This window comes from Amphiura filiformis, chromosome 17, assembly GCF_039555335.1.
Source record: "Amphiura filiformis chromosome 17, Afil_fr2py, whole genome shotgun sequence".
Lineage (NCBI taxonomy): Eukaryota > Metazoa > Echinodermata > Ophiuroidea > Amphilepidida > Amphiuridae > Amphiura > Amphiura filiformis.
Genome location: NC_092644.1, coordinates 24052221 through 24078943, shown reverse-complemented (window position 1 = coordinate 24078943; position 26723 = coordinate 24052221). Strand labels below are relative to the sequence as shown.

General features: G+C 36.5%; 2 protein-coding genes across 3 annotated transcripts; both read left to right on the top strand.

Moving 5' to 3' along the window:
- Positions 1 to 2962: 2962 nt before the first annotated feature.
- LOC140138339 (15-hydroxyprostaglandin dehydrogenase [NAD(+)]-like) lies at positions 2963 to 12702 on the top strand. Its single transcript, XM_072160245.1, has 7 exons — positions 2963 to 3217; positions 5323 to 5449; positions 5866 to 5972; positions 8537 to 8618; positions 10996 to 11072; positions 11673 to 11824; positions 12342 to 12702. The coding sequence occupies exons 1-7, from the start codon at positions 3125 to 3127 to the stop codon at positions 12520 to 12522; spliced, it is 819 nt and encodes a 272-aa protein (XP_072016346.1). The 5' UTR covers positions 2963 to 3124; the 3' UTR covers positions 12523 to 12702.
- A 4791-nt stretch (positions 12703 to 17493) lies between these two features.
- LOC140137511 (15-hydroxyprostaglandin dehydrogenase [NAD(+)]-like) lies at positions 17494 to 25918 on the top strand. 2 transcript variants are annotated; one of them, XM_072159225.1, is made up of 7 exons: positions 17494 to 17798; positions 18700 to 18826; positions 21173 to 21279; positions 21884 to 21977; positions 22420 to 22496; positions 23612 to 23769; positions 24195 to 25918. In XM_072159225.1, the coding sequence occupies exons 1-7, from the start codon at positions 17706 to 17708 to the stop codon at positions 24388 to 24390; spliced, it is 852 nt and encodes a 283-aa protein (XP_072015326.1). In that variant the 5' UTR covers positions 17494 to 17705; the 3' UTR covers positions 24391 to 25918. The 2 variants fall into 2 exon arrangements, with proteins under 2 accessions (XP_072015326.1, XP_072015327.1); XM_072159226.1 differs by lacking the exon at positions 22420 to 22496 and adding an exon at positions 22291 to 22367.
- The last annotated feature ends 805 nt before the right edge of the window (positions 25919 to 26723 follow it).

Here is a 26723-nt window from a genome sequence, read left to right as displayed (position 1 = left end):
TCACAAACAAGTTCTACTCAACTAATATCTGATATACGCTATAAATCTGCTAATCTATCATTATCATTGAATGATTTAATGGGAAGGCGTAGCGTACTGGTCGGTGTGTGAGGTCCCGGGCTCAATTCCCGGTGGTGTACTAAAATAACGGGGAATAGAAATGATGTACCTTGCCATGAGAGGCAATGTAAGACACGTGTTCATCGAGACTTGTCGTCCATTAAGTCTTGTCTAACTAGCAAGTCTAGCCCAGCAAGTCTTGTCAAAACTGGTTTCACTGCGTACATTTGACATGCTTGGAAATTAAACATAGTAGATCAAATAGATAGTGCTTTCGAAAGAAATGAATCCACCCTTTGAATATTGTTGGCTCTATCGAAGGCTTTGGTGCCATTGATCAGGCATCCAACTCTATAAACTAGCCCACTCTAACATGTCTATACAATGGATTCCGTGGAATAGTGCCAAGTACCGGGGCCAAGTATTGCTGGATTGGTGTCAAGATGATTTTAGTGACAGAAAACAATTATGTTCTATAATACTTGTGAGTCAGATTCAAAAGATATCATTTATAGAGTTCCCCAGGGTTCCATTCTCGACCGCTTCTTTTTATATTATATGTCGGTGATATTATTTGTACTTCTACAATATTGTATTATTGATATTTGCTGACGACGCCACAATTCTGTATTCAAGTGAAAATATTGGCAGTAAAATGAGTGTAATTAATAAAGAACTAGACCTACTAGAAGAAGTCATTGGTTTAAAGCAAATAAGTGTTAGCACAAGTAAAACTAACTACATGATACTTGGTACTCCTAGAAAATGACATCCAGGAAATGTCCCGATGCATGTATAAATGCTTGTAACAACCAACGAGAATTAAAAACAATAATAGATACACTGAATTAGAAAGGGTAAAAGATACCGAATTTCTAAGAGTTTTAATTGGTCTAAAATGATAATACAAATTAATAGGGATTCATTTATGTACATTAATGTACGTTTATAGTGAGCCAGATTATTCGGTATTTAGCGTATAAGCACATATTATGCGGTATTAGTCGCCACTATAAACAGACCAATACTGGTTATTGCCGCACATATTATACGGAACACAGCGACATCACCAGGTAAATAATTACTATATTGTGCATGCAGGAAACCAATACACGTGTATCTGCTATTACGTCACTTTATACCACAATTTACAAAATAGAGTTGACATTTCTATTCGCTCCTAATCAATGATAACTACACCCTATTAGTAGTAACGACCAAACAGAATAAAAATCCTATATTGTTGAGGGACAATAAAATAAGCAGTATCTCACGTCTCTATAGAATTCCTGAACGATTAGACCACATGGTGGCAATGAGATAATTTGAAGTAAACGCTCGCGCTATTTTTAGCTAGGCTAGGGGAATTGGACAGCCGAGTTGTGCACTGGCGTAGAATGGTGTGTCTGCTATTTGATATTCAGACGATAGAACTTTGAATATCTGTGTAGAAAATTATGAATATCTCCCGTTATTTTTGCTTTCTTTAAAAACCAATTGTAAGGCATGCACTTGAAATTATATATATATGTGTTGAAAGAACATGATAATCTTAAGCGTGCGTATTGAATACCAACCGCGCGTTTTGAAATCAAAAACTGACATAAAATTCGAAATGTACAGAACAAAAATTGACTGCTGCCCTCATCCGTCATCCCTCAGGATTACGGAGTATAACACAATACATGCGCAGGGTAAACGACTGGTGGAGTCAGTCTAAAGCAGATGAGTGGGGAAGAATTGTCAGTGACCAGGCTATTGTCAGTAGCCTTAGTCGGAGGTCCCTCGGCCCATAGTCTCAAAATATTAAACTGGTTGGAACCAAATCGCCATGTGTGGCTGTTGAAGAACTAGTTGATTCCACCTACCATCATGGAGATTTCTGCTATGAAGATATTGGGTCGATGACACTGTGCGGAATGAATATCCTTCGAATCGATGGACATTACCGTATAATCTTTCCGTATTCGGCCACTATATAACAGACAGGTCGCCGCGATACCGTTATTGAAGGAAGTGGAGCAGGGTTATTTAACTTCCAGAGCTCAAATTTGTCACTGCAATAACCACTGGACATTACAATCATGCAAAAAGAATAAGAAAAATTGAGGGCGTCGCTGTGGAGCAAATCACACATTATGGCCTTAAATTTTGTATTGGATTATCGTGGTGTGTACATAGATGTATAATACTACTGTTATACCGTATTAAACATACATGCAGTTTTCAAAATTATTGCTGTGGAATAGACCGACAATCTAGGATTTTTTAAACACATCATGGATATTGCGGGGAAAGTAGTGCTTGTGACAGGAGGAGCAAGTGGTATTGGAAAAGCTATCTTGGAACTGATGCTACGAAAACAAGCAAATTGTGTTGGTATTGAATACCAACCGTGCGTTTTGAAATCAAAAACTGACATAAAATTCGGATTTTATATGTGCAGAGCAAAAAATGACTGCTGCCCTCATTCGTCATCCCTCAGGATTACGGAGTATAACACAATACATGCGCAGAGTAAACTACTGGTGGAGTCAGTCTAAAGCAGATGAGTGGGTCAGTGACCAAGCTATTGTCAGTAGCATTAGTCGGAGGTCCCTCGGCCCATAGTCTCAAAAATATTAAACAGGTTGGAACAAAATCGTCATGTGTGGCTGTTGAAGAACTAGTGGATTCGACCTACCATCATGGGGATTTCTGCTATGAAGATATCGGGTCGATGACACTGTGCGGAATGAATATCCTTCGAATCGATGGACATTACCGTATAATTTTTCCGTATTCGGCCACTCAACAGACAGGCCGTTATTCAAGGAAGTGGAGCAGGGTTATTTAACTTCCAGAGCTCAAATTTGTCACTGTAATAACCACTGGACATTATGCAAAAAGAACAAAAAATCGAGAAAAATTGAGGGCGTCGCTGTGGTGCAAATCACACATATTGTATTATCGTGGTGTGTACATAGATGTATAATACTACTGTTATACCGTATTAGACATACATGCAGTTTTCAAAATTATTGCTGTGGAATAGACCGACAATCTAGGATTTTTTAAGCACATCATGGATATTGCGGGGAAAGTAGTGCTTGTGACAGGAGGAGCGAGTGGCATTGGAAAAGCTATCGTGGAACTGATGCTTCGAAAACAAGCAAAGGTATGAAACTTTGAGTAAAAAGGCATTGTCGCCTAGAATGGAGTGGGTAGTAAGGGGTTGCGTTACCCCGAGCCTGGAGTCTTAGGGGGTAACATACCTAAATTGGCCCGTAAAATCACAGATAATGAGACCTTAGCGGACCTGCAAATCAAAGAAAAGATACCTTGTAATGATTAAGGTATATATTCTTTGCTTTATTACCATGATTACGGGCCAACTAGAGGGTCCTAAGACACACCAAATTGCATTCTGAATACGTGGAATGTCCTTCTGATATCAAATAATTTAGATTTTTTAAGTCTAAGTCACGATATATTTTAATTACTAAAATTGATATTTTTGACATTTATCATTCCCTCAAGTAAACTTTATAAATCTAATGATAGTACTAAAAGTGTATGTAGCTGGGATGAAAAGACGACCATCTTATGAAACTTTTGACCTTTCGCATTGAAGATTTACATATGAAGTTTCCAAAAGCCCTTCCCTGGCAAACTGTCCTTACGTTTATGTTCAGTTTCGTAGTCTAGTTTCCTCTCATTAAATCAATCCCTAATGCGTTTGTTTGTTTGAACATACGATGCGTATACTCCTCCTATTTCAGTTCGTTTTGCTATGTTGTGCATTCCTTGTATACCCGACTATTCTTCATTAACTTTCGGTTTCAGCCATGTTTAGCATGCAGAGTTGATAGTGGTCAGGACGTCTGCCATGTCTGACTAGTACGTGGAAGGTCTCGGGTTCGATTCCCATGTCGGCGCATTCTTCGATTTTTCTTATTATTTTTTTAATACATTTCTATTATTATTCTTATTGTTGTGTAATAAGCAGAGAGAGAAGGGATTGGAATATATAATCCTTGATGAAGTTATTGTCATTTATATATAGACGAATCCAATGAGTCCAGTGATTTTCATAATTTAGTCGGCCATGACTGGGTCCCCGGCGCACCAAACTGGTGTTGTGACTGCCCAATTGGGTGGATTAAAGCCGCTTAAAAATCGATGTTATGTTGTATTGTGTTGTAAAATTTCATCATTCTATTGTCTACGTGTAACACGGGTGATGAAATGCAGTTTAAAATCCCCACCAAGGACGCATCATTGCATATTTTAGGTGGGATATACCCGACGGGGACCCAGCTATGGCTGCCATTGAGGTGTAGGAATACGTGAAATTGGATTCGTCTATATATCATGGAAAAAATATATATATATACACGATTGATCACATGATTAAGAATATTGTCAATAATAATTTTTTTTCTGCCATAATAAAATAATAGATTTTGAAAGGGCATTTTTATTTATTTTTTTGAACTCGATGAAAGTACACACCTGGTTGACGGATATGTAAAATTAACGGTATTGTTTTTATAAAATGTTAATCAGAAAAGGTTATTTAGAAGGGCAAGTTTCATTAAAAATGTAAATCCATTTAATTGACTTGTCATTATTTTTTACTTAGCTACAGCACGATGAAAGTACACACCTGGTGTAGTATTGTCACGTTAAGGAATCGGATAGCAACGTTTGCACAGTATTTTTTGTGAGACATGAGAGCACATCATACACATCGAATTGCATTCTGAATACGAAGAATGTCCTTCTGATATCAAATTTTTTTTTTTAATTCGCGATATAATATAACTTTTATGGCAAATTATTAAAAATTTATATTTTTGACATTTAACAGTCTTCATGTCCTCGGAAGTAAAATTTATAAATGTAATGATATTTACTTAAAGTAGGAAAAAAATATTATATATATTATTAATCAAATAAATATGTAAAATAAAAAATATATCAATTTTCAATCATTTGCCTTAAAATTTGTTTTATGTCGCCAATTTCAAAACAAAATACAAATTTCATATCAGAAGGACATTTGGAATGGACATGGAATTCGATATCTGATGTGCTCTCATGTACCATAAAATACTGTGCAAACGTTGATATCTGATTCCTTAACGGTATTATGTTTTTAAAATGTTAAGCAGAATGTATAAACGAATAAAATCTCTGCAAAATTGCAAACAAGTATGCCTGCTGGGACAGCGGACCTACTTTATAATAATGATGATTTCTCTCTTATTGTCATTTTAGGCAGTTTTCATCATTGATATTAAAGAAGACTTTATACAACAAACAGGAACAGATCTAGAAAAGGAGTTCAGTACAAAAAGATTCCATCTTTGCAAATGTGACGTATCATCTAAAAAGCAAATGGAAGGTACAATAACGTAATGGTGGTCCCAAAATTAGGTTTAGGGTAGAGGTAGTTGGCGTCACAAGTCTTGTTTTTGATGGAGTATGCTCATTTTAAGTTATTACTGGTCATCCTCTTCTTCATCTTCATCTTCTGCATCATCCTTTTCTTCTTCTCCCGTTTCTTTTTCAACTTGTTCATCTTCTCTTCTTCAAATCGACAAAGAAATTTATTCTAGTCATTCTAAACTTGTATTAATAACGTTAACATGAGTGGTTTAAAATCCAGATGTAAAACTGTTTCTTATGACAAAATGTTTACTCTTAATTGTTTCTGTTTCTAGAGTTTTTTTATTTATTTATTTATTTATTTATTTATTTATTTATTTATTTATTTATTTATTTATTTATTTACTTATTATTTTTTCTTGTTGTTCACAGAATGTTTCAAGCAAGTCATAGCATGGTATGGTGCTCTTCATATCGTATGTAATAATGCTGGAGTAGTGAATGAAGTTGATTGGGAAAGGATGCTACAAGTGAATGTGGTATGTTGGGGTGTTTCATGTTCTTTGATTATAAACAGTATGCTTCAATTGTATTTATAAATACGTTTTTATAAATACGCACGTGACCACCTCCACGCTGCCAGAACTGCTTGTAGACAGTACGTTTCGAAGTGACCTTCTACATAGCGGGTGATCTTCCTATACATTTGAATGCAAAGGCGGAACAACATGAGACTACTGTGCAGCAAATTTTGTTCAACTATGTGATTAAATTGTAAACGTTTCAGTCGTTGAATATCTTTGTTCAATGTATGTGGCTTTATCAGTATGCTTCAACTATACATTTATAAATACGTATTTATAAATACGCACGTGACCCATGGGAACGACATACCAAGAACAATAAGCGTGACCAAATACTCATGTCAAATACTTTTGTTGTTTTTAATAACATATTACAAATATTACAAATTTAGAATCCCCCATGTGTAATAATTTTGCCAATTAATACCTAAATTTCATGATATTAATCTAGAGTTCTTATCTTTTTCTGTATAGTGGTCAATGCATGAGTATTTGGTCACGCTTGTTGGTCTTGGTATGTCGTACCCATGGGTCACGTGCGTATTTATAAATACGTATTTGTGACCGTTCACGGCGAATGAGCCGTAAATTCCTCCCCCCGGTCAATCTTTGTATATCCTTAACTCAGAAATTACCATGTAGTCCCATGAATCATGTTATAATGTCACATCTTTGTATATCCTTAACTCAGAAATTACCATGTAGTCCCATGAATCATGTTATATTAAATGTCACATCTTTGTATATCCTTAACTCAGAAATTACCATGTAGTCCCAGGAATCATGTTATATTAAATGTCACATCTTTGTATATCCTTAACTCAGAAATTACCATGTAGTCCCATGAATCATGTTATAATATCACATCTTTGTATATCCTTAACTCAGAAATTACCATGTAGTCCCAGGAATCATGTTATAATGTCACATCTTTGTATATCCTTAACTCAGAAATTACCATGTAGTCCCATGAATCATGTTATAATATCACATCTTTGTATATCCTTAACTCAGAAATTACCATGTAGTCCCATGAATCATGTTATAATATCACATCTTTGTATATCCTTAACTCAGAAATTACCATGTAGTCCCAGGAATCATGTTATAATGTCACATCTTTGTATATCCTTAACTCAGAAATTACCATGTAGTCCCATGAATCATGTTATAATATCACATCTTTGTATATCCTTAACTCAGAAATTACCATGTAGTCCCATGAATCATGTTATATTAAATGTCACATCTTTGTATATCCTTAACTCAGAAATTACCATGTAGTCCCATGAATCATGTTATATTAAATATCACATCTTTGTATATCCTTAACTCAGAAATTACCATGTAGTTCCATGAATCATGTTATAATATCACATCTTTGTATATCCTTAACTCAGAAATTACCATGTAGTCCCATGAATCATGTTATAATATCACATCTTTGTATATCCTTAACTCAGAAATTACCATGTAGTCCCATGAATCATGTTATAATATCACATGTTTGTATATCCTTAACTCAGAAATTACCATGTAGTTCCATGAATCATGTTATAATATCACATCTTTGTATATCCTTAACTCAGAAATTACCATGTAGTCCCATGAATCATGTTATAATATCACATCTTTGTATATCCTTAACTCAGAAATTACCATGTAGTCCCATGAATCATGTTATAATATCACATCTTTGTATATCCTTAACTCAGAAATTACCATGTAGTCCCATGAATCATGTTATAATGTCACATCTTTGTATATCCTTAACTCAGAAATTACTATGTAGTTGACATTCCCTTTTGAGGGAATCTTTATTCTATAAAGTTTGGCTTGAATACTGTTAGAATTCAAAGAAACGTTTAAAACTCTTCAACAACACTCACGTTTTTGTCCGATAACCAATCAGCAATCGTCATTTCAAGGCTGTACACGGTTTGTTTTTAGTGACGGAGGAGCACAAACCGGTATAGGACGTAGACTCCCGGCCTAGTCTATAAATATTATTTATACAATAGTGAAACATGTCCACGAAATGGCTTCAATTCGGCCTTCATTTCAACCATTTCTTCTTTCTTTATCAAACAGAAATTATGACGCAATATCAGTACCAAATGGATTCGTTTTGCAACAGACACCCCTACGTCGCGCAGGCGCAAAGCGCGGGGCTGTCGCGCCGATGTATGAATGACTAAATACTATGGTCATTGTGTCCATAGACTAGTTTGTCTGGGATTGTGTCCCCCTTTCAAGAACGAATTTGCCGGGTGATTTACAGCCTTGCTTCAGTCAATCATTGTTTCTCATTTTACCCAGTGTGTCATCATGGTCATGAGCCAAAATTAGTAGCAAAGTATGTAAATGTGCTGGAGACAGAGCCTCATCCCTTCTTTATAGGGTCTATGCTCAGTCTCATGTTGGCCTCAGGTTGGCAGGTTATGGAACATTCTCCAAATTAATCCCTTATTAATTTATGATTTAACCGGAGAAATTTCTGCTGTCCTTTCTTTTTCTAGAACGGTGTGATAATCGGTACCAAGTTAGCAGTGCAGTACATGGAAGATGGAGGTGTCATTATAAACACTTCATCTGAAGTTGGTAAGATTCCAGGAGGTTTTCAAAATGCAATCAAAAAGACTAGTTTTGCGCCTGTAAGTTTGTTTACGAATGTCGTGATTATTGACTTTCTGAACTCTGAACAATGTGCCTAGTTAATTTTGCACCAAATCGTCTCAAAAGGTCTTAGTATTAGTAATAGGAAACTTTCTTTTCTGAAGACACCATGTCAACAATGCCTAGAAAAGGTTGTTTTTGTTTGTTTGTTTATTTGTTTGTTTTTTGCCTCGTAAAAGTACCGTAATTTTCGCCATTTTCTGCGATTCCTTTACTCCGATTGGCACCAGATGAATCAACCTTCAACCGCGCTACTAGCCAATCAAGAGTCGTAGGAGTTTGATTGCCAGTGACGTCAGACGTAAACTAGTACAGAGATTTTTAAAAAAGAAAGACTAGTTTCCGTCACTGTCAATCAAATTCCCTACGATCCTTGATTGATTAATAGCGCGTAAAAGGAAGGTCGATTTATCTGGTGCCGATCAGAGAAAGGGAATAGCAGAAAATGGCAAAAAGCAACTTTTTTAGGCATTGTTGACAATGGTGCCTTCGTGAAAGAAAGTTTCCTAAACTGGTATGTAATGTGTTGTTTGTACTGTTTACCCTTGACTGTTCAGACTTGAGTGCTGTTTATCATGGGCTGTCTGTGTAGCTCAGTAGTAGGACGCTCGCCCGACAAGTTCACGAGGTCTGGGGTTCAAGTCCCCGCACATGCAGGTATGTCCGTTTCCATTTGTAAATTCATGTTTAAATGTGCTAGTGTGCGATGCGTAATTCTTCTTTCCCCTGTATACTATAAAGAACTTTTGAGAGGGTTTCTATGTGTGAAGGTGCAATATTAACAGTAAGGCGCCCGGTTTTACCGCCGCGTTCAGCAACTCATATCATCACGACATTTGTAAACAAACCATGCTCGAGTTTGATTGACAAATGACGTCAGACGCATATTAGTCTTTTTATCTCTGTCTTCCATTATAGTAGGGATGTCACAGTGGCTGCACAATAATTCTGTCACACTGTGCATGCAAGCATAACAGTGAATGAAAAGCGCGCGCTTGGTCAATTTTAGAAACATCCATGTCAAAGAATGAATTTTCTCATACGCTCCATTTATCTCAATTGTTTGAATTTTTAATATATAGTGTGTGAAGCCTTTCCGAGCTAACCATCGAGTCCGACAAAATTAAATATTGCTTTGTTTAAGAGCTACTGCCTGTTTGTTTTTGGGGTTTGGATTTTTGAAGATCGCTCATAAATCAGTAAATATAGGCCTATTGAAATAGTCCCACCTACCACCATTTAGCTGAAATACTAATCACTCATAGCATGTAAATTATTTCAGTCGACAACGAATGAAGCACTTGAGGAAAACTGTTTGAAACATAACATTATCAAAGATATTTCGTAGTAGTTTTTCAAATAATTGTGTGTGCCCAAGGCCACGCTATTTTTGGATACGCGGTACAGTGTAATGGCGCTTGCTTTTACCGATTGTCCTCCCATGTTAATCCATATAACAAAATGTTAATTTAAACTCTCATTGCAACTGAATTTTTATTTTTTACTTTTCGGATTTGGCTTTGAGTAATCGTGACACATACCATGTTTACAGTAAAAATGCAAATCTATTCCAGACACCGTAAAATGTCAAAACTTTTTTGTATTATTTTTAAGTAATTAACTGCAGTTCATTTATTCAACCTCATAACAGGTTCATACTTGACAAATTTATGATGAATGAATAGACGTTCATTAAATATTGAAAAAAAACAATTACTCATGCCTAATTTGCATAATAATATCATGAATACATAATTAGCTGTAATTACCTAATTTGCATAATTAATTACTTTTTGTGTATTTTTTATTATCAAAGAACTTATGAAAGAACTTTGTATAGATATGTGTGCAAAAAACGCGCTCCTTTATATCATGTACGGTTTTCTATTGGCATCAATTTTTTCACGTTTAATTTGTCTGTAGATTGGCCGAAATTGCTAAAATTGTATATTTGGTTAATTTATTATAATTATTCAATGATAGATTTTTTTAGAAATTTAGGCATTTAACATGTGATATTTAAATTCACGCTGGTTTTTCAAGCAAGCGTCCAAATAAAATCTCGAAATGTGCCCATTTTGTCATTACAGCCATTTGTGGCAGGACTTCATTCCATCTACGAGCATCTTTAAATTGACACTACATCACAATGCATTGACCGAGCTCAATAATGTAGAAACATTAAATAACGTTTTTCTGCTGCGCTTATTTTTGAGGTGATATGCCTAAGTCCTAGATTATAGAAATCTCGCTCCTCTCATTCACCCTCCTCTGATCAATTTTATCCTTTTGTTCTTTTCAGCGCTCTCTCTTTCACCGTTTATGCCAGTGTATGTGGCGTCAAAATTTGCTATACTTGGTTATACTAGAGAAATTGCCGTAAGTATATTTTCAAATCCAAGTGTACAAGTAATTGGAAAGCTTTCCATCACATATCCTTGAAATGTACAAAAATGGGCTTAAAATATTTTATATCAGGGCAGCGAGCATCCCGCAGTGGGGGAGACTTCTCACAATGGTCAGCTGCCCCTATTGCCCTCCCCTGGCCACGCCACTGTAACAAGATGTAGAATACTCATCCACCCACCCACCTCCAAAAGAGATCATGGTTTGGCAACTGAACCAGTGGCGTAGCGACCGGGGGGCAGAGGGGGGTACGTGCCCTGAGCGCCACCCTTAGGGCGTCGAATTGACCAATTCAGCATCGATTCTGCGCCCCTCCAAGCAATGAAAGTCAAAATTTTCGCGCGCATTTCAGCACAAATTCATTTGAAACATCAATAAGACCGATATTCAACCTCATTATAATCAAGATTAATGAGTTATAGGCCCTATGCAAATTTTTGCGCGCTCCCCTCGCAATTATTTCAAGGATTGGGGGAGATGTATCCTTAGCCCTGGGCGCCACAACCCCTAGCGACGTCACTGAACTGAACAAAAGATAATAAAAGTATTTAATTCTATGTTTTTTCCTCATAGACCTTTGACCCCATAGTGGTGAGAAAAAAGATTCGTGTGAATGCAATTTGTCCGAATACAGTCAAAACAAACATATTGTCTAACAGCAAATTAGAAAACGAATCGTACCAACAAATTTTACAACAAGGCTCTGTCGTCAAGCATGATTTCAGGTATGTGAACTGATTGTTGTTGATGATGATGATGATGATGATGATGATGATGATGATGATGATGATTATGATGATGATGATGATGCCTGATGATAATGATGACCATGATGATGATGATAATGATGATGATGATGATGATGATGATGATGATGATGATGATGATGATAATGATGATAGTGATGATGATGTTGACAACGATGATGATGATGATGATGATAAAAATGTAAATATATATTTCCTGTCAAATAAATAAATTTGTACACCAAAAAAATAGCGTAAAAACGGGCATTTTTTTTTTTAAAAATGATGAAAATCATGAAAAAGCATGTTTTAACCCAAACTTTGCCTCAATGATGGAATATTTTTGTTCACAGATTTAAAATATTCATATGCCCTCTATTATTCAAAGCAAAAAAGGGTTGCAACCAAGTTTCTTTGAGTTATGGCTACTTTAATTTATTATTTTACTGATACTACAGCATCTTGTTTGTTGGTTTGTGTTTTCTGATTTTTGTAGACCACAAGATTGTGCTGAATATTGTGTGAAACTTATCGAAGAGCCACACCACGGAGCAGTCATGTATGCTCAAAAAGAAAAGTACGAAATGATCACAGATGACACCAAGTCATTCCGACAGCGCACAGGTCTTGAAGACACCTACACCAAACTCCGTCGAATATTTCTCTTAGACTGTTAGAGGGCGTGCTGTAGCTGTTCATCAACCTCCATTTGGCGGCCATTTAAGTAATATTAAAAGTGGCATTATACATTATCAATTTTAATAAAAACCAATCAAGTTTGTTAAAATTAATCATGTTTTTGGGACCCTAACCACTCATATTTGAGAATATTTGGTACATTTTCTGTGAGTATCTTTAAGTTACTCTCTAAATGTCTCTCTCTCTCTGTCTCTCTCTCTCTCTCTCTCTCTCTCTCTCTCTCTCTCTCTCTCTCTCTCTCTCTCTCTCTCTCTCTCTCTCTCTCTCTCTCTCTCTCTCTCTCTCTCTCTCTCTCTCTCTCTCTCTCTCTCTCTCTCTCTCTCTCTCTCTCTCTCTCTCTCTCTCTCTCTCTCTCTCTCTCTCTCTCTCTCTCTCTCTCTCTCTCTAGGTGCCATATCCTAAGACGTTGGCGATCATGTCATGCCACAATTCTCTGTTATAAGTCATCTCCAGAAGCTCTGTCGCTTTATAATCAGCTCCCCTTTCTTTTAGCCAGTCTTTCAGATTTGATAACCACATCACTCTCTTCCTGCCTCTGCTCCTTGTTCCTAAATGTAAAAGAGTGAAATGTTCACTCCCTGTCAAGAGTGAACTGATTTTCACTCCTTATCGAGTAAAATTAGCTCCTATTCGAGTGACTTCCGTGATTGAGAGAGTAATATAATTCACTCTAAAAAGATTGATTAGTTTTCACTCAATTAAGAGTGAATTACCACTTTTTTGGAGTGAGAGTCATTTAATTTCCACTCTTTTGAGAGTGGGTTTCAGTCTTTTTTAAGAGTGAGAAATCACTCTTTTGAGAGTGAAATATTTTCACTCTTTAAAAAGAGTGATTTTCACTCTTCAAGGACTGGTCCCTAGAGTCACTTTTTGTAAGAGTGAAAATTCACTCTAAAAGAGTGAATTTTCACTCTTTACATTAAAGGCCCATTCAGTGATTTGCTCATCCGGACGATCGTAAAAATCATCAAAATTCAGATTTTGGTACCTTTGTAATTGGCATAGATGTGCTAACATAGCCTGCTAGTGGTTCGGTCGAAAGCCGTGTATTTTAGACAAAATAAAGCATTTGCATGATTCTGGACTTTTGATACTGACAGTACAAAAAGTCCGACTCGAGATCGAAGGAAGCTCACTCTCCACGTACCAACACGCGTTGCGTATTGTTTCTACTACTTATTACATCAGTAGCTACTATTTTAAACAAAATACACAATTTTAACTGTTTTTCATATTTGAATTGACCGTTAGTTTGCCTCGGTGACCTTTAACATGTTTAATTGCTTATTTTGTTTTCTACTACAAAAATTAAGCGTCTGTTTTAAATCAATTTAGACTCTACTTCCCCCGTGTTAGAAACACTGGATTGGTGGCGCACTGTACGAAAATCTCGATTTTCTCGAGTCGATCTGAGTTGAAGTAGAAAACCTTTCTAAAACTTCTGTTTTTGACTAATTTGTCGATGTATTCAGGGAAAAAAGTGGTTTAATGAAATTCTGTAGACTTATTCTTTATTTCTAAGCAACTCTGACAAATTTCCATTTTTTTTAAATGTTCCTGTGAAATCACTGAAAGGGCCTTTAAGAGAGTAACAAATGTAACTTGGTTACACAAGGTGTATGCCCGGGGGTGTATGCGAGAATTATTATGACAAAATGATCCACAGAATATTTATTGTTTTATTTGGTTTATTTTTTATCATGTTTTATAGAGTACACCTTAAGGATGAGAACCACGAAGATCAGCAAAGAGATACCAGTACAATCACCATATTTAACAACAATTTACTTAACTGCTTTTAGTTAATGGGCCATTCATTTGAAAACCCAAAACACACATAAATCCTCTCATTGTCTTAATTGAGCCAAAGTGCATTGCTGTAGGGCCTACATGTAACTCTAAATTTTATAAATAGTTCAAAACATAATAGGTTTGTCCTTAAAAATTGAGTCATTGGTACCTATTTTAATGGGATTTGGCGGATATTTTGATAAGCGCCCTATAATAGTCTTCAACTAATCAACTTAAGTCTGTATGAGTCATGGCGCATTCCTGTAGCCATGTCATTAATAAATAGTTGAAAACTGCATCAGTTTGTATATTGTAGTCATTAGTTTTTAAGCCTCAATTTGTAATTTAATGGGATTTGGCAGCCATTTTGAAAAGCGCCCTCTATAATTGTCTTCAACTTAAGTCTGTATTGAGTCATGGTGCCTTCCTGTACCTATATCATTAATAAATAGTTGAAAAAGAATCATTTTGTAGTCATTAGTGCCTGCTTGAAGCCATAATATATAATTCAATGGGATTTGGCGGCCATTTTGAAAAGCGCCCTCTATAATAGTCTTCATATTCAATCTGTACTGAGTCATGGTGCCTTCCTGTACCTATGTCATTAATAAATAGTTGTAAAGAGAATCATTTTGTAGTCATTAGTGCCTGTTTGAAGCCATAATATATAATTCAATGGGATTTGGCGGCCATTTTGAAAAGCGCCCTCTATAATAGTCTTCATATTCAGTCTGTACTGAGTCATGGTGCCTTCCTGTACCTATGTCATTAATGAATAGTTGTAAAGAGAATCAGTTTGTAGTCATTAGTGCCTGTTTTTAAGCCTTAATGTGTAGTTAAATGGGATTTGGAGGCCATTTTGAAAGGACAACGCCCTCTAGCAGAGTTGTTGCCAGGTTACAAAATTTCTACCCTCACTGTTTGTTATGTCTCATAGTCTAGTTCATAACTGTGAAGAGTAACATAGGGTACTTTTCATGCACACGGAATCTACCTCAGGCAATGGATCAGAAATAATTATAATCCAATAATCATGATAATGTAGAATATACTATTTGGAAATTAAGTACCATAGAATAAAAAAAAAATCATTTAAAAATTATCTATATAGACTGGCTCTATTTTGGAAAAATCGCGTTCTTCGCGGCAAGTTTCCGTAAAGGTAGGTAACCAGCTTATTGGTACTAATTTGGGTATACTGAGCTCGAATCTGTTGTCTGTCAGGCAATATTTTGAGACCGTAATCCTCAAAAGACCCCCCCCCCCCATGACCCCATATAGAACGGTATATTTATGCTCCTGTATGATCATGTAGCGGATCTGGGGTCTCAGGGTCATGGGGTTCCAATAAAGCTTGGCAGACAACATTTTTGAATTCACCATACCCGAATTAACCAAAATGATTTGGTTGCCAGCTTCTACGCGAACTTGCCGCTTGATGCTTAAATAAACACATATTTCCAATATAGAACCAGTCTGATATATATGCACAAAATAATTTAGTATTTTTCTCATGGGATGATGTTCATTATGTATTTATTAATGTGTTTTGTGTTTATTAATGTTTGTCAGTTCACATTTTTGAAAATAAAAGTTTTCCTTCTTCTTGATTGAAAAGAAATTAAATTTCATTTTGAGTTATCATTTACAACTTCTGATATCACTGATATGCTGTTCAGCACATTATTACTCTATTATTGTTTGTATTACATAACCTAATATCTGAAGTCGAAATGTTGAAATGACATAATGACGTTATTAATGTAAAAAGTATGTAGTAAGTAGTAGGCTATACTATAGGGTCCACAAGTTATAAGTTCCCCCCTAAATACTTTTGAGAATAAATCGAAAAATATTTGAAGAAATGCAAACATGGAAAAAGGTATCTTATGTTTTATGTCTTATTTGTTTTACACATACGGACCAAATTATAGTTCATTGTGTAAAAAAAGAAACCGTTTTAAACAGTGCTAAAAGTTGCATCTGAGTCAATAGGATTCAACTCTCAAACAACTACAGCCAGGTCTATTCATGTGTTTGTTAAAGAAAACCTGACTGCTATGGACTCAGGTGCAACTTTTAAAACGGCCTCTTTTCTTACTTACACAAATTATTAACCATTGTGATTGAACGCAATGCTGTGTGACGCTACAAATTGGTCCACATGTGTAAAACAAATAGGGCTATACATATCTTTTTACCGTTGCGTAAAATATTTTTTTACTTATTTAAAAAATTATTAGGGGGAACTTATAAGTTGTGGACTTTATATTAATAGTATATCACTTAAAGGAGGATTTCGTGATCCTAGCATCCTCTTTTTATGACATTTTTCAGTAGATATCCACGAAAAAAGCTTTAATATTTCCAAAATTTCAGTTGATTCCAATTTTGCGTTTGCGAGTTATGCATGATTTTGTTATTACACTGCTCCATAGACAATGCGTTGTAATTTCGTTCTGGTGCACCAGAACAAAATTCAAATTTGGCGATATTTTTGCTAAACGAATTAATCTGCAAGAAATATTTGGTACATAAACATTATGTAGCCAGAGGTATCCAGTGGTGTAAAAATCTCAACTTTTTTGGGAAAAGTGGGGGATGAGGCTGTGGATCACGAAATGCCCCTTTAAAGGTGAATGTCTAAGGATTCTTATTTTAGTAATATCATTTTATTTTGAGTCAAAGGGAAACATGTGTTGCTAGTAGTGTTTGAATTTTTTACAACATTCAAGCACCATGTCTTTGTTTTTTAATTCACTTCTTTTAAAGTTCTAGATTCGCGTTGCTAACACAAAAAGAAATACTTTTTAAAATTTTCTTTTATGAATTTATGAACTTGGTGATTTTCAGTGCTCCACACCTAAAACGAACTGGTTAGAATGTGTATTTTTTCAATGATGAGCTATATATTGTATTTTTAACTATAGTTTGATCAGCTCGTAATCGGCGGGCATTCAACATTGTCTCCACTCTCCAGTAGCCATAAATACTTTTAACCGGAACTCATCACCATTTCACCTTTCACGAAGTGATTTGGTGTAATGCGCCCTTAAACTTTGTACAAAAGCGAACTCAAAATGCATGAACTATTGAACCAGACATGTAAATAATATAAATACATGTACCACTATTAAAGCTCCGCTAGCCGTCCGCTAGTTCGTATAATTCCAGCGTTTGTACTATATATTACTAGCTACTATATACTAGTTTTGAAACATTTGGCTCAAAATTTCTGACCGCTTGCATCTGACTGAGAGCATACTAGTAGTATATGTAAGGAAAACGTATTCAAGTTCCTATTATGACAATGTTTATTTCTACTTGAAGTTTACTGCATTTCTCAAAATTGTTGCCGTGAATAATAAATATGGATATTGCAGGGAAAGTAGCGCTTGTTACAGGAGGTGCAAGTGGCATTGGGAAAGCTATGGTGGAACTGATGCTTCGAAAACAAGCAAAGGTATGAACGTTTACACGTATGATACGTGCGTGCAGGGTCAAGAAAACCTGGAGAGTGAGAAAGTCCGCAGTATAAGTGCTTTATTATTTTATTTTTCACTTTACCTTGTTATTTCGGCTTAAAATGGACAAAATCCATTCCTGACAGTTTAAAACTAATATTACTTCAGCATTGAAAAAAAAAACATAACAAAATTAAAATTTGATATATTGTGATTTATAGTGGTGTTTGCACGAAAATATTGAGACAAATAAAGCTGACCCACAAGAGGAATGGTATAGGCCTATGGGTTCGAAAAAAGGCGATCACAAGGCTTGACATAAGGGGTGTCATTTCCGTCCCATATGTGCATTTTTTTTTTTCTGGGGAAGAAAAAGGGAATAAAACTTTCGTTTAAATATTTAAATATTATTGGGTTTTTTGCCTTGACACATTTTTTTTGCAGTGCTGTAGGTAAATGACTGAGCTGAGAAAATATAGCCTTGTCATTCCACTCGCTTACAGCTTTTTTAACAGGGTCTCAGGGTTTGTTCAGGCCTGTAGCATAAGGGGATGCACAAAACCTATAGGTAACCTGATGAACCATGCATGAAAGTGCTCCATCCTTCGGAGAACCGTAAGCCATATGACCCGTGGAAAACCAGCTAAGAGTAGGACACGGATTTTGACCCGCGTTGAGGTACACTGCTTCGGAGTAGCCCCGGAGGTAATCCGGAGTAGCTCCGGAGTAACTCCAGTGAGAAATTGGACGTGTACCTGTACATACAGCTTGGGATCAGTTTCGAAGAAGCCTCTGATTGATCACACGTGACGATCCCAATCTGGTAGATTTGTGTTGTTTGCATTACTTGGATAATCTTTTTAAATACATTTAGTGATTTTTTTTCTCCTACCATTTTAGGCAGTTTTCATCATAGATGTTAATGACGACTATATACAACAGACACGAACAGAACTGGAAAAGGAGTTCGATACAGAAAAATTCCATCTTTGTAAATGTGACGTATCATCTAAAGAGCAGATGGAAGGTACGATAATGTACAATATTTTAATGAAAAAGTGAATTAGATAAGAGCTGAAGTTGGTGTAGATGTTCTTGTTCACTCCTCCTTTTTCTTCTTGTTCTTTTTTTAGCATGTTTGGCCGTTACTCCATCATTCTCAATATACTTTAATGCACTCGTTTACTGATTCTATTCCGGATTCCAGATAAATACTGCACTCAGAATTTCGGGGTTGGGATTACAACATATTAAATAACTTGTAATAAAAGTTAAATTTTTATTAATTCAGCATTTCGTCTATACAAGTCCAATTGAAACAGTTACTGTACATGCTGTATGGGACGTTTCAAGAGCTAAGGTCTGCTCTTTTCATCAGCCACATGATGCAAATTAAATTTTTATACTTGGCCAATTTTACGAATTTACAATAGTTGCAGTCACAAAATTCAAAGAATCTAATAATAATAATTATTATAATAATATGAATTTATAATGCGCTCATCTCTACCAAATTAATGGTGCTCAAGGCGTGATACAGAGAATACACTACAAAATTAACTTGCAATACAACTTAATCTACTCATAAACAACAATCACAATCAGTACGTGAACAAAAATATGGCGATGTACGTCAGTGCTTCTTTCATTAAATGAGTTTTTAAAGAACTTTTTAACTGTGCTAAGGATGTACTAGTACTTGATTTGACGTGGGTTGGCAGAGTATTCCAGAGACGTGGTGAAGCAATTATTGATAAAGCCCTGTCCCCCAAGAATGTTTTGAACGGGGTTCGCAGAAAAGTGATCTGTCGCTGGTACGGAGCATACGAGGGTTATATGGTTGATGTATTCAGGCGCCAGATCATTTAGTGACTTAAAACAATAAGCAACAGTTTGTACACTATTCTACAGTCAATGTAACTCTCTTAAAACTGGAGTGATGTGAGACCTCTTTCTAGTTAAGAGACTTTGACGAGTCCAAAATAACGCCTAAATTGCGTGCACTCAATGCCCGGACTCAATGAAGGAGTGATATCAGAATCCTCTATTGTAGTGGGAAATTAACCTTTTAACAGCTGTTGTCGAGAACCAATTAAAACAAATTCAGTCTTCTAATCGTCCAATTTGAGAAAAGTCTCCTGCATCCACTTACAGATCTCACAAATGCATGATTCGATGGTTTGATTAGCACACTCTTGGGTTGATTTGAAGGACACATACAACTGCCATGACTGCGTATCAGCAGCATACATGATACTGTAATTTATATTTGAGGATTATCTTATGAACTGGATTATGTATAAATGGTGAACCATTGGGATCCAAGGACTGACCCCTGCACACCGACATCGCCTGGCTAATAATTATTTGGTGCAGCAGAGACATTAAAATGAATACACGATACACGTGAATTGCTATGCACGATTTTGATATCAGACGAAAATCTTCGGATACTGGGTTAGAAAATGATGAATATCTCCCGTAAATGAATTTTTCTCAAGAAACCAGATGTGGTCTCATACACTTGAAAATACGTGTTGAACAGATATTATAGTCGTTAGCGTGCGCTTTGAAAATTGGCCGTGCGCTTTGAACTCAAAATTTGACCAAAACTCTCAATTTTATATTGCGTTGGTCCTGTAGGCCTATGGACTACAGCGCGCAGCAGGCTATAGCGGCACTCACTCAAGTGAAGACAGTATATTAACCATTGACCACAATGTCGTATACAAGCTTGCTCACACAGCGAGAAATCAATTACCCCGTCTATTGTCATAGCCTTAGTCAGGTCACTTCGCTAATAATATGCATCTCATAAGGTCCGAATAAAATAGCCATGTGTGGCTTTGGATTCAACCTACCATGGCGATTTCTACTATGAAGATATCGGGGCGATGTCACTGTGCCCTGCGGGACTGCATAATCATGAACAACTGGAGTGGAGGAGGAGTTCCCAACGCGAACATATTCCGGCCTGTCACTCGATCAGATATGAATGACACCATGCAAGCGCACTACATCGCAAGTTGATAAAATCGTGAAGTCTGCTTAGCATTAATTGACAATCTTGAGTCGAGTATAGGCTAAAATTGCTCTTAACATTTTATGTTCATTTTTAATAATTGGTTATAAAATAAAATAGAAAATCTGTTTGCTGTTTGCGAAATGAAAATTGAACTTTCATTGCCATTAAGGTCAAACTAAAATACAAGTACTATTTAATCACAAAAACTGTATTTTTCTGGAATCTGGAGTAGACCCATAAATCGTCAATAATAACGTTTACATGACTATTTTATAAATAATGAATAAGCTATTTTCTTATGACAAAAAAGTTTTGTATTTATTATTTTATATCTATTTTTGAACACAGAATGTTTTAAGCAAGTCATAACATCGTATGGCGCCCTTCATATCGTGTGTAATAATGCTGGAATAGCGAATGAAATCAATTGGGAAAGGATGCTACATGTGAATTTGGTATGTTGGGTTATTTTGACCGGTTTTTATACATATAGTGCAAAAATAGTGCAATAAAAATGGATTTTTATTGGGGCAAGTTGTATATTAGTCTTTGTATAACTCATGCAAAAATTCTTATCATTTGATTGGTCAATTACTATTGATTATTTTTACTATTTTCAGAAAAAGACTATTGCACTCCGCGTCAGTGCAATAGTCCATTTTCCATTGCACTCACGCAATGCTACCTTGGCAACAGTGACAAACGCGAGCATGGTGACACCTCGACTCGCCAATTTTAGGCATGGGTGTCGCTTCTAAAATAAATACATTTGATATATTTTTATTATTTTATTTTGTTTACCTGATGATTTATAAATCAAGTGGACGAAAAGTAATTTATATATGAGTTATATAAAACAAATGTTTTTATTCGTTCAATGAAAAAATATTTTTATTCGGTGAAATATGAGCTGTTCCATTCAACTCGGCAAAGCCTCGTTGAATGGAACAGTCCATATTTACCTCATGAAGATATTCTTACCATAAACATTCAATATTTATATATTAACCGCCTAAAACATTTACTGAACGATGTTGATTTGTCGTCTGCTTATTGCAGAACGGTGTGATAATCGGTACCAAGTTAGCTGTGCAGTACATGGAAGGCGAAAGTTGCGGTGGAGGTGTCATTGTAAACACATCGTCTGATGCTGGTAAGATATCAAGATTCCAAGCTTTCATTTTAGGATAGTCAAATTAAAGAATTACCCACCACTAATTGCAACAGAGTCCATTTTGCACTTCCCAAAAGCTCACACATAAACATATCAAAAGTCCCCCAAATCCAATTAGTGGAACAGTGCCTAATTTACATATCCAAAATGGCCGCTTATGCAGGGGTGAAATTTCAAAGTTAGGCAAATCTTGTTAACAACAGATATCGCTGGTAAGACTATGAAGCCTGAATGACTGCAATACCGTATATGTTGACACTAAAAAGTAAATTGTGATTTACTCGATTTTCAGCGCTGTCTCTTGCACCATTTATGTCAGCGTATGTGGCGTCAAAATTTGCTATACTTGGCTATACTAGAGAAATTGCCGTAAGTATTCAAATCCAAGTGTACACTTATTGTACCCATTTATTCTTTTCAGCGCTATCTCTTGCACCATTTATGTCAGTGTTTGTGGCATCAAAATATGCTATACTTGGCTATACTAGAGAAATTGCCGTAAGTATACCATCACATACAAGTTTAAAAGCTTTTCATGCACCATTCTTATTCAATGGGTGCGTCTTGTAAAGAATTCACGTAATTTGATTGGTTTTCTGGTGTGTAATATCTCACAATAGTTGATAGTGATATTAGTCAGGGCGCGCGCCGCCACGCAACGGCGGCACGCTTGTTGCTCCTCAATGATCGCGAGATAATGCGTTCGCGTAATACACGTGCGAGAACCAAGAACGCGATTCGGCGGCTTAGATGTTCGTGATGGTTTCGTTCATATAAAACAACGGGGATGTCCTCACAAAAGTAACTTTATTTTTTTCTGAAAAAAGTTTTCTCGCAAAAATTACATGAAAAGTGAATAAGGCCAATATTTTTTATCGTAGTGGATACCGGCTGCGCCGGCATCCACTACTCAAAATATTGGCCAGCCCATCCATTATGACACGATATTGGATAGGCAAAAGACAAAATCCTATCATTTATTCTCTAATTACAAAACCCTAAGAAACTATACGTAACTTTAGTGTATACATGATGAGGGGCCAGTGGACTTACGGTCTTCTTGCGCCCAGGTCTTCAAATTTTCTCAAACAATTTTAGGATTTTGCCCCCATACGACCACCACCCAACCAGAAAATGATCTCCCACCGCACGCGTAGCCAGTGTTCGAGACATCGTGAAACGACATTGCAAATGATCAAAAACATGATGTGAACATTTCAAAGAAAATATTTGGTAACATTCATGGGAAAAACCTGTTGAATTCTACACCTTGAAGATGAATTTTTAGCAATACATACAATGACATCATAAAAAGTATTTTAATTGTATCCAACCCGGGTATCCAAAAGATGTAGAAGCATTGAAATGAAGTAAAATAGTCAATTTAAGAAAGAAATTAACTGATATTCATCAAAAAAATGGTAAGCAATGAAAAAGTTGACTTTAAAAAAATCGGGATTTAAATCAATTGATTAAATCGTGCCAACCCTGCGATGTACCGACGAAGCGTCGATACCAGACTACCGGGAGCACCCTTCGGCTTCGCCACTTTTCACTCGAAAAAATATCCTGGTGTAACCACTGAACATTTTGATGCTTTTCGCTCTCCACAGACATTTGACCCCATAGTGATGAAAAAGAAGATTCGCGTGAACGCAGTTTGCCCGTCTTCAGTCAACACAAATATAATGTCTCATATCAAATTAGAAAACGAAACGTATCAACAAATTTTCCAACCTCTCTTAGGCTCTGTCGTGAAGCATGATTTCAGGTATGTAATCTGATTTATGATGATGATGATGATGATGATGATGATGATGATGATGATGATGATGATGATGATGATGATGGTGATGATGATGATGATGATGATGATGATGATGATGATGATGATGATGATGATGATGATGGTGATGATGATGATGATGATGATGATGTTAAAAACAAAAACTGAAATTTCCCTGATACTGAATGATGACATACCCTTTAGGGCATGGTTTCATTGCAAATTAATGTTTGCCTTTTTTGAGTATGTCATCAATATTTTGTTTAATATATATATGATATTATTTTGAAAATCTACGAACATTACGAGTAGCTATAGTAGTGCTTTGATGTATTACTTCACGGTTACAATCAACGCGTGTATTGGTTTTATAATGTTCTTCTTTTTTCATGTTCCCCTTTTTATAATAGCCCACAGGCTTTTGCTGAATATTTTGTGAAACTCATCGAAGAGCCACACCATGGAGCAGTCATGCATGCTCAAAAAGGAAAGTACGAAATGATCGCAGATGACACCAAGTCATTCCGACAGCGCACAGGTCTTGAAGACACCTACACCAAACTCTGTGATACCGCAGTACTATCGTTGTCATCACATAATGCCTAACTATGATATCAAGATTAAAAACAGAGGGGCGTAAAGGGTGCATCACACACCGACACCGCCTGGCTAATAATTATTTGGTGCAGAAGGGACACTAAAATGAATACACGGGATCGATACACGTGAATTGCTATGCACGATTTTGATATCAGACGAAAATCTTCTGATACCGGGTTAGAAAATGATGAATATCTCCCGTCATGATTTTTTTCTCAAGAAACCAGATTTGGTCTCATAAACTTGGAAATACGTGTTGAACAGATATGATAGTCGCTAGAATGCGCTTTGAAAATTGGCCGTGCGCTTTGAACTCAAAATTTGACCATTTTATATTGCGTTGGTCCTGTTATGGACTACAGCGTGCAGCGTGTAGTACAGCTGCACTCACTGTAGGCAGTATAAAGTCGATGACCATTGACCTCAATGGGGTATACAAGCTTAATCACGCACAACCAAGATCGATTACCCGGCTATTGTGAGTAGCCTTAGTTATGTCCCTCGACTAATTATTAGTTTAAAAGAGCTTTAAAGGTTTGAACCAAATGGCTAATCGTGGCTGTGGATTTAACCTACCATGGCGATTCCTGCCATGAAGATATAGGGTCGAAGACACTGTGCATCATGGCATTTGCCCCTTCATTCTTGGGTTTTTCCCCGGGTTCCCTACTCCTGTCAGTTAGGGGCAGCTCGAATGGGGCATTCACCTCGCAGCCTCGGGTACCCCCATTATTTTTGTCATTATAATTTTTTCATAAATGATTATTATATCATTTTTGTAACACATGTGGTATTTTGTAGTAGTTAAGTATAAAATATATTCTGTAGTAAATCGATGGCGTTCGACGGTGATTGTTGAGGAGTATTATGTGACCGTACACCACGAATGAGCAGTAGAGTCAGCCCCCCGAATAATTAGTTTTATTTCGTGTTTAGAAAGTATATATTTTTATCATAAGCTTTAAAATGATAGATCATTTTGACTTCAAACGATATCCAGAAGCGGGAGTATTGTTTGTTGAACTTTGCTCCTTCAACAAAATGGTACCTTTTTCGGTTCTACATGTGTCTCTTTTTCCACATTGCTGGTAATAAATATCAAATAGTCATGGCGGTCATTTTAAATCATCCCCAAGTCAACGAGGTTCAGGAATGTCCTCTCATCGTTAATTGTTGGTTATACAGGGTGTCCAAAAAAAATAGAACCCTCATTAAGCCCTCTTTAAAGATATGCCCTTTTTAATAAATGTATCCGTTTTTAACTTTATCAAATCAAATAAAACTAGCTCTCATGAACTCTCACCCTCCTGTATATTAACAACCACGGGTTTACAACTGACCTCAAAACTCAGTATAATTACATTAAACACTCCTAATGACACAAACTTAAACACAAACCCACTCTACCACCGAGTTCTACCTACCACCATACACACCCCCACGCACAGCAGGAGATTGTTAAGCCCTTGAACATGTTGAAAGGGCTGCCATCTGCGTTCAAAGGAGAACATTAAAAGAATCTGCTAACTTAAAATGTCCTATGTCTGCGGTTTTGTTTGTGATAATTGTGTCCCACAGAGGAGAGAGAAAACAGAGAAAGTACAATCAGTCAAAGTCCCCGTGTATTGTATACGGTGAGTTCTCGCATATTCATGAGGGCCGATTGGCATGGCATGTTGCCTCAGGGGATCGACGCTAAGTCAGGTACCGCGTGAGCAAACTCAAAAATAGCGCAAACAGCGCGAGCGTACACAAAAGAAACTTCGCGCGTAAGATAAGCGATGTCGCCAGGTCTGTACGCTGTACCGGCGCACACCGACATCGCCTGGCTAATAATTATTTGGTGCAGCAGAGATACTAAAATAAATACCCGGGATCGATACACGTGAATTGCTATGCACGATTTTGATATCAGACGAAAATCTTCGGATACCGAGGTAGAAAATGATGAATATCTCCCGTAAATGATTTCGTTTCAAGAAACCAGATGTGGTCTCATACACTTGAAAATACGTGTTGAACAGATATGATAGTCGTTAGTTTGCGTCTTGAGAAAAGGCCGTGCGTCTTGAACTCAAAATCTGATCAAAACTCTAATTTTATATTGCGTTGGTCCTGTATGGACGTCATTGCCCGGCAGTATGCGCGCGAATTATGGCAATAACCATTGTTCTTTGCCCTGCAGTGTGCGTACGCATCGTAGTTTGCTAAGGGCACATGCATTTTAAATCGCCCGCCACATTTCATATAGTACAAGAAAGCCATTGAACAGTGTAGCGGCTCGTTCAAGCATATCGACAGACGAGTCCCTCGTCTTTGTTGACACTCACTACTCCAGT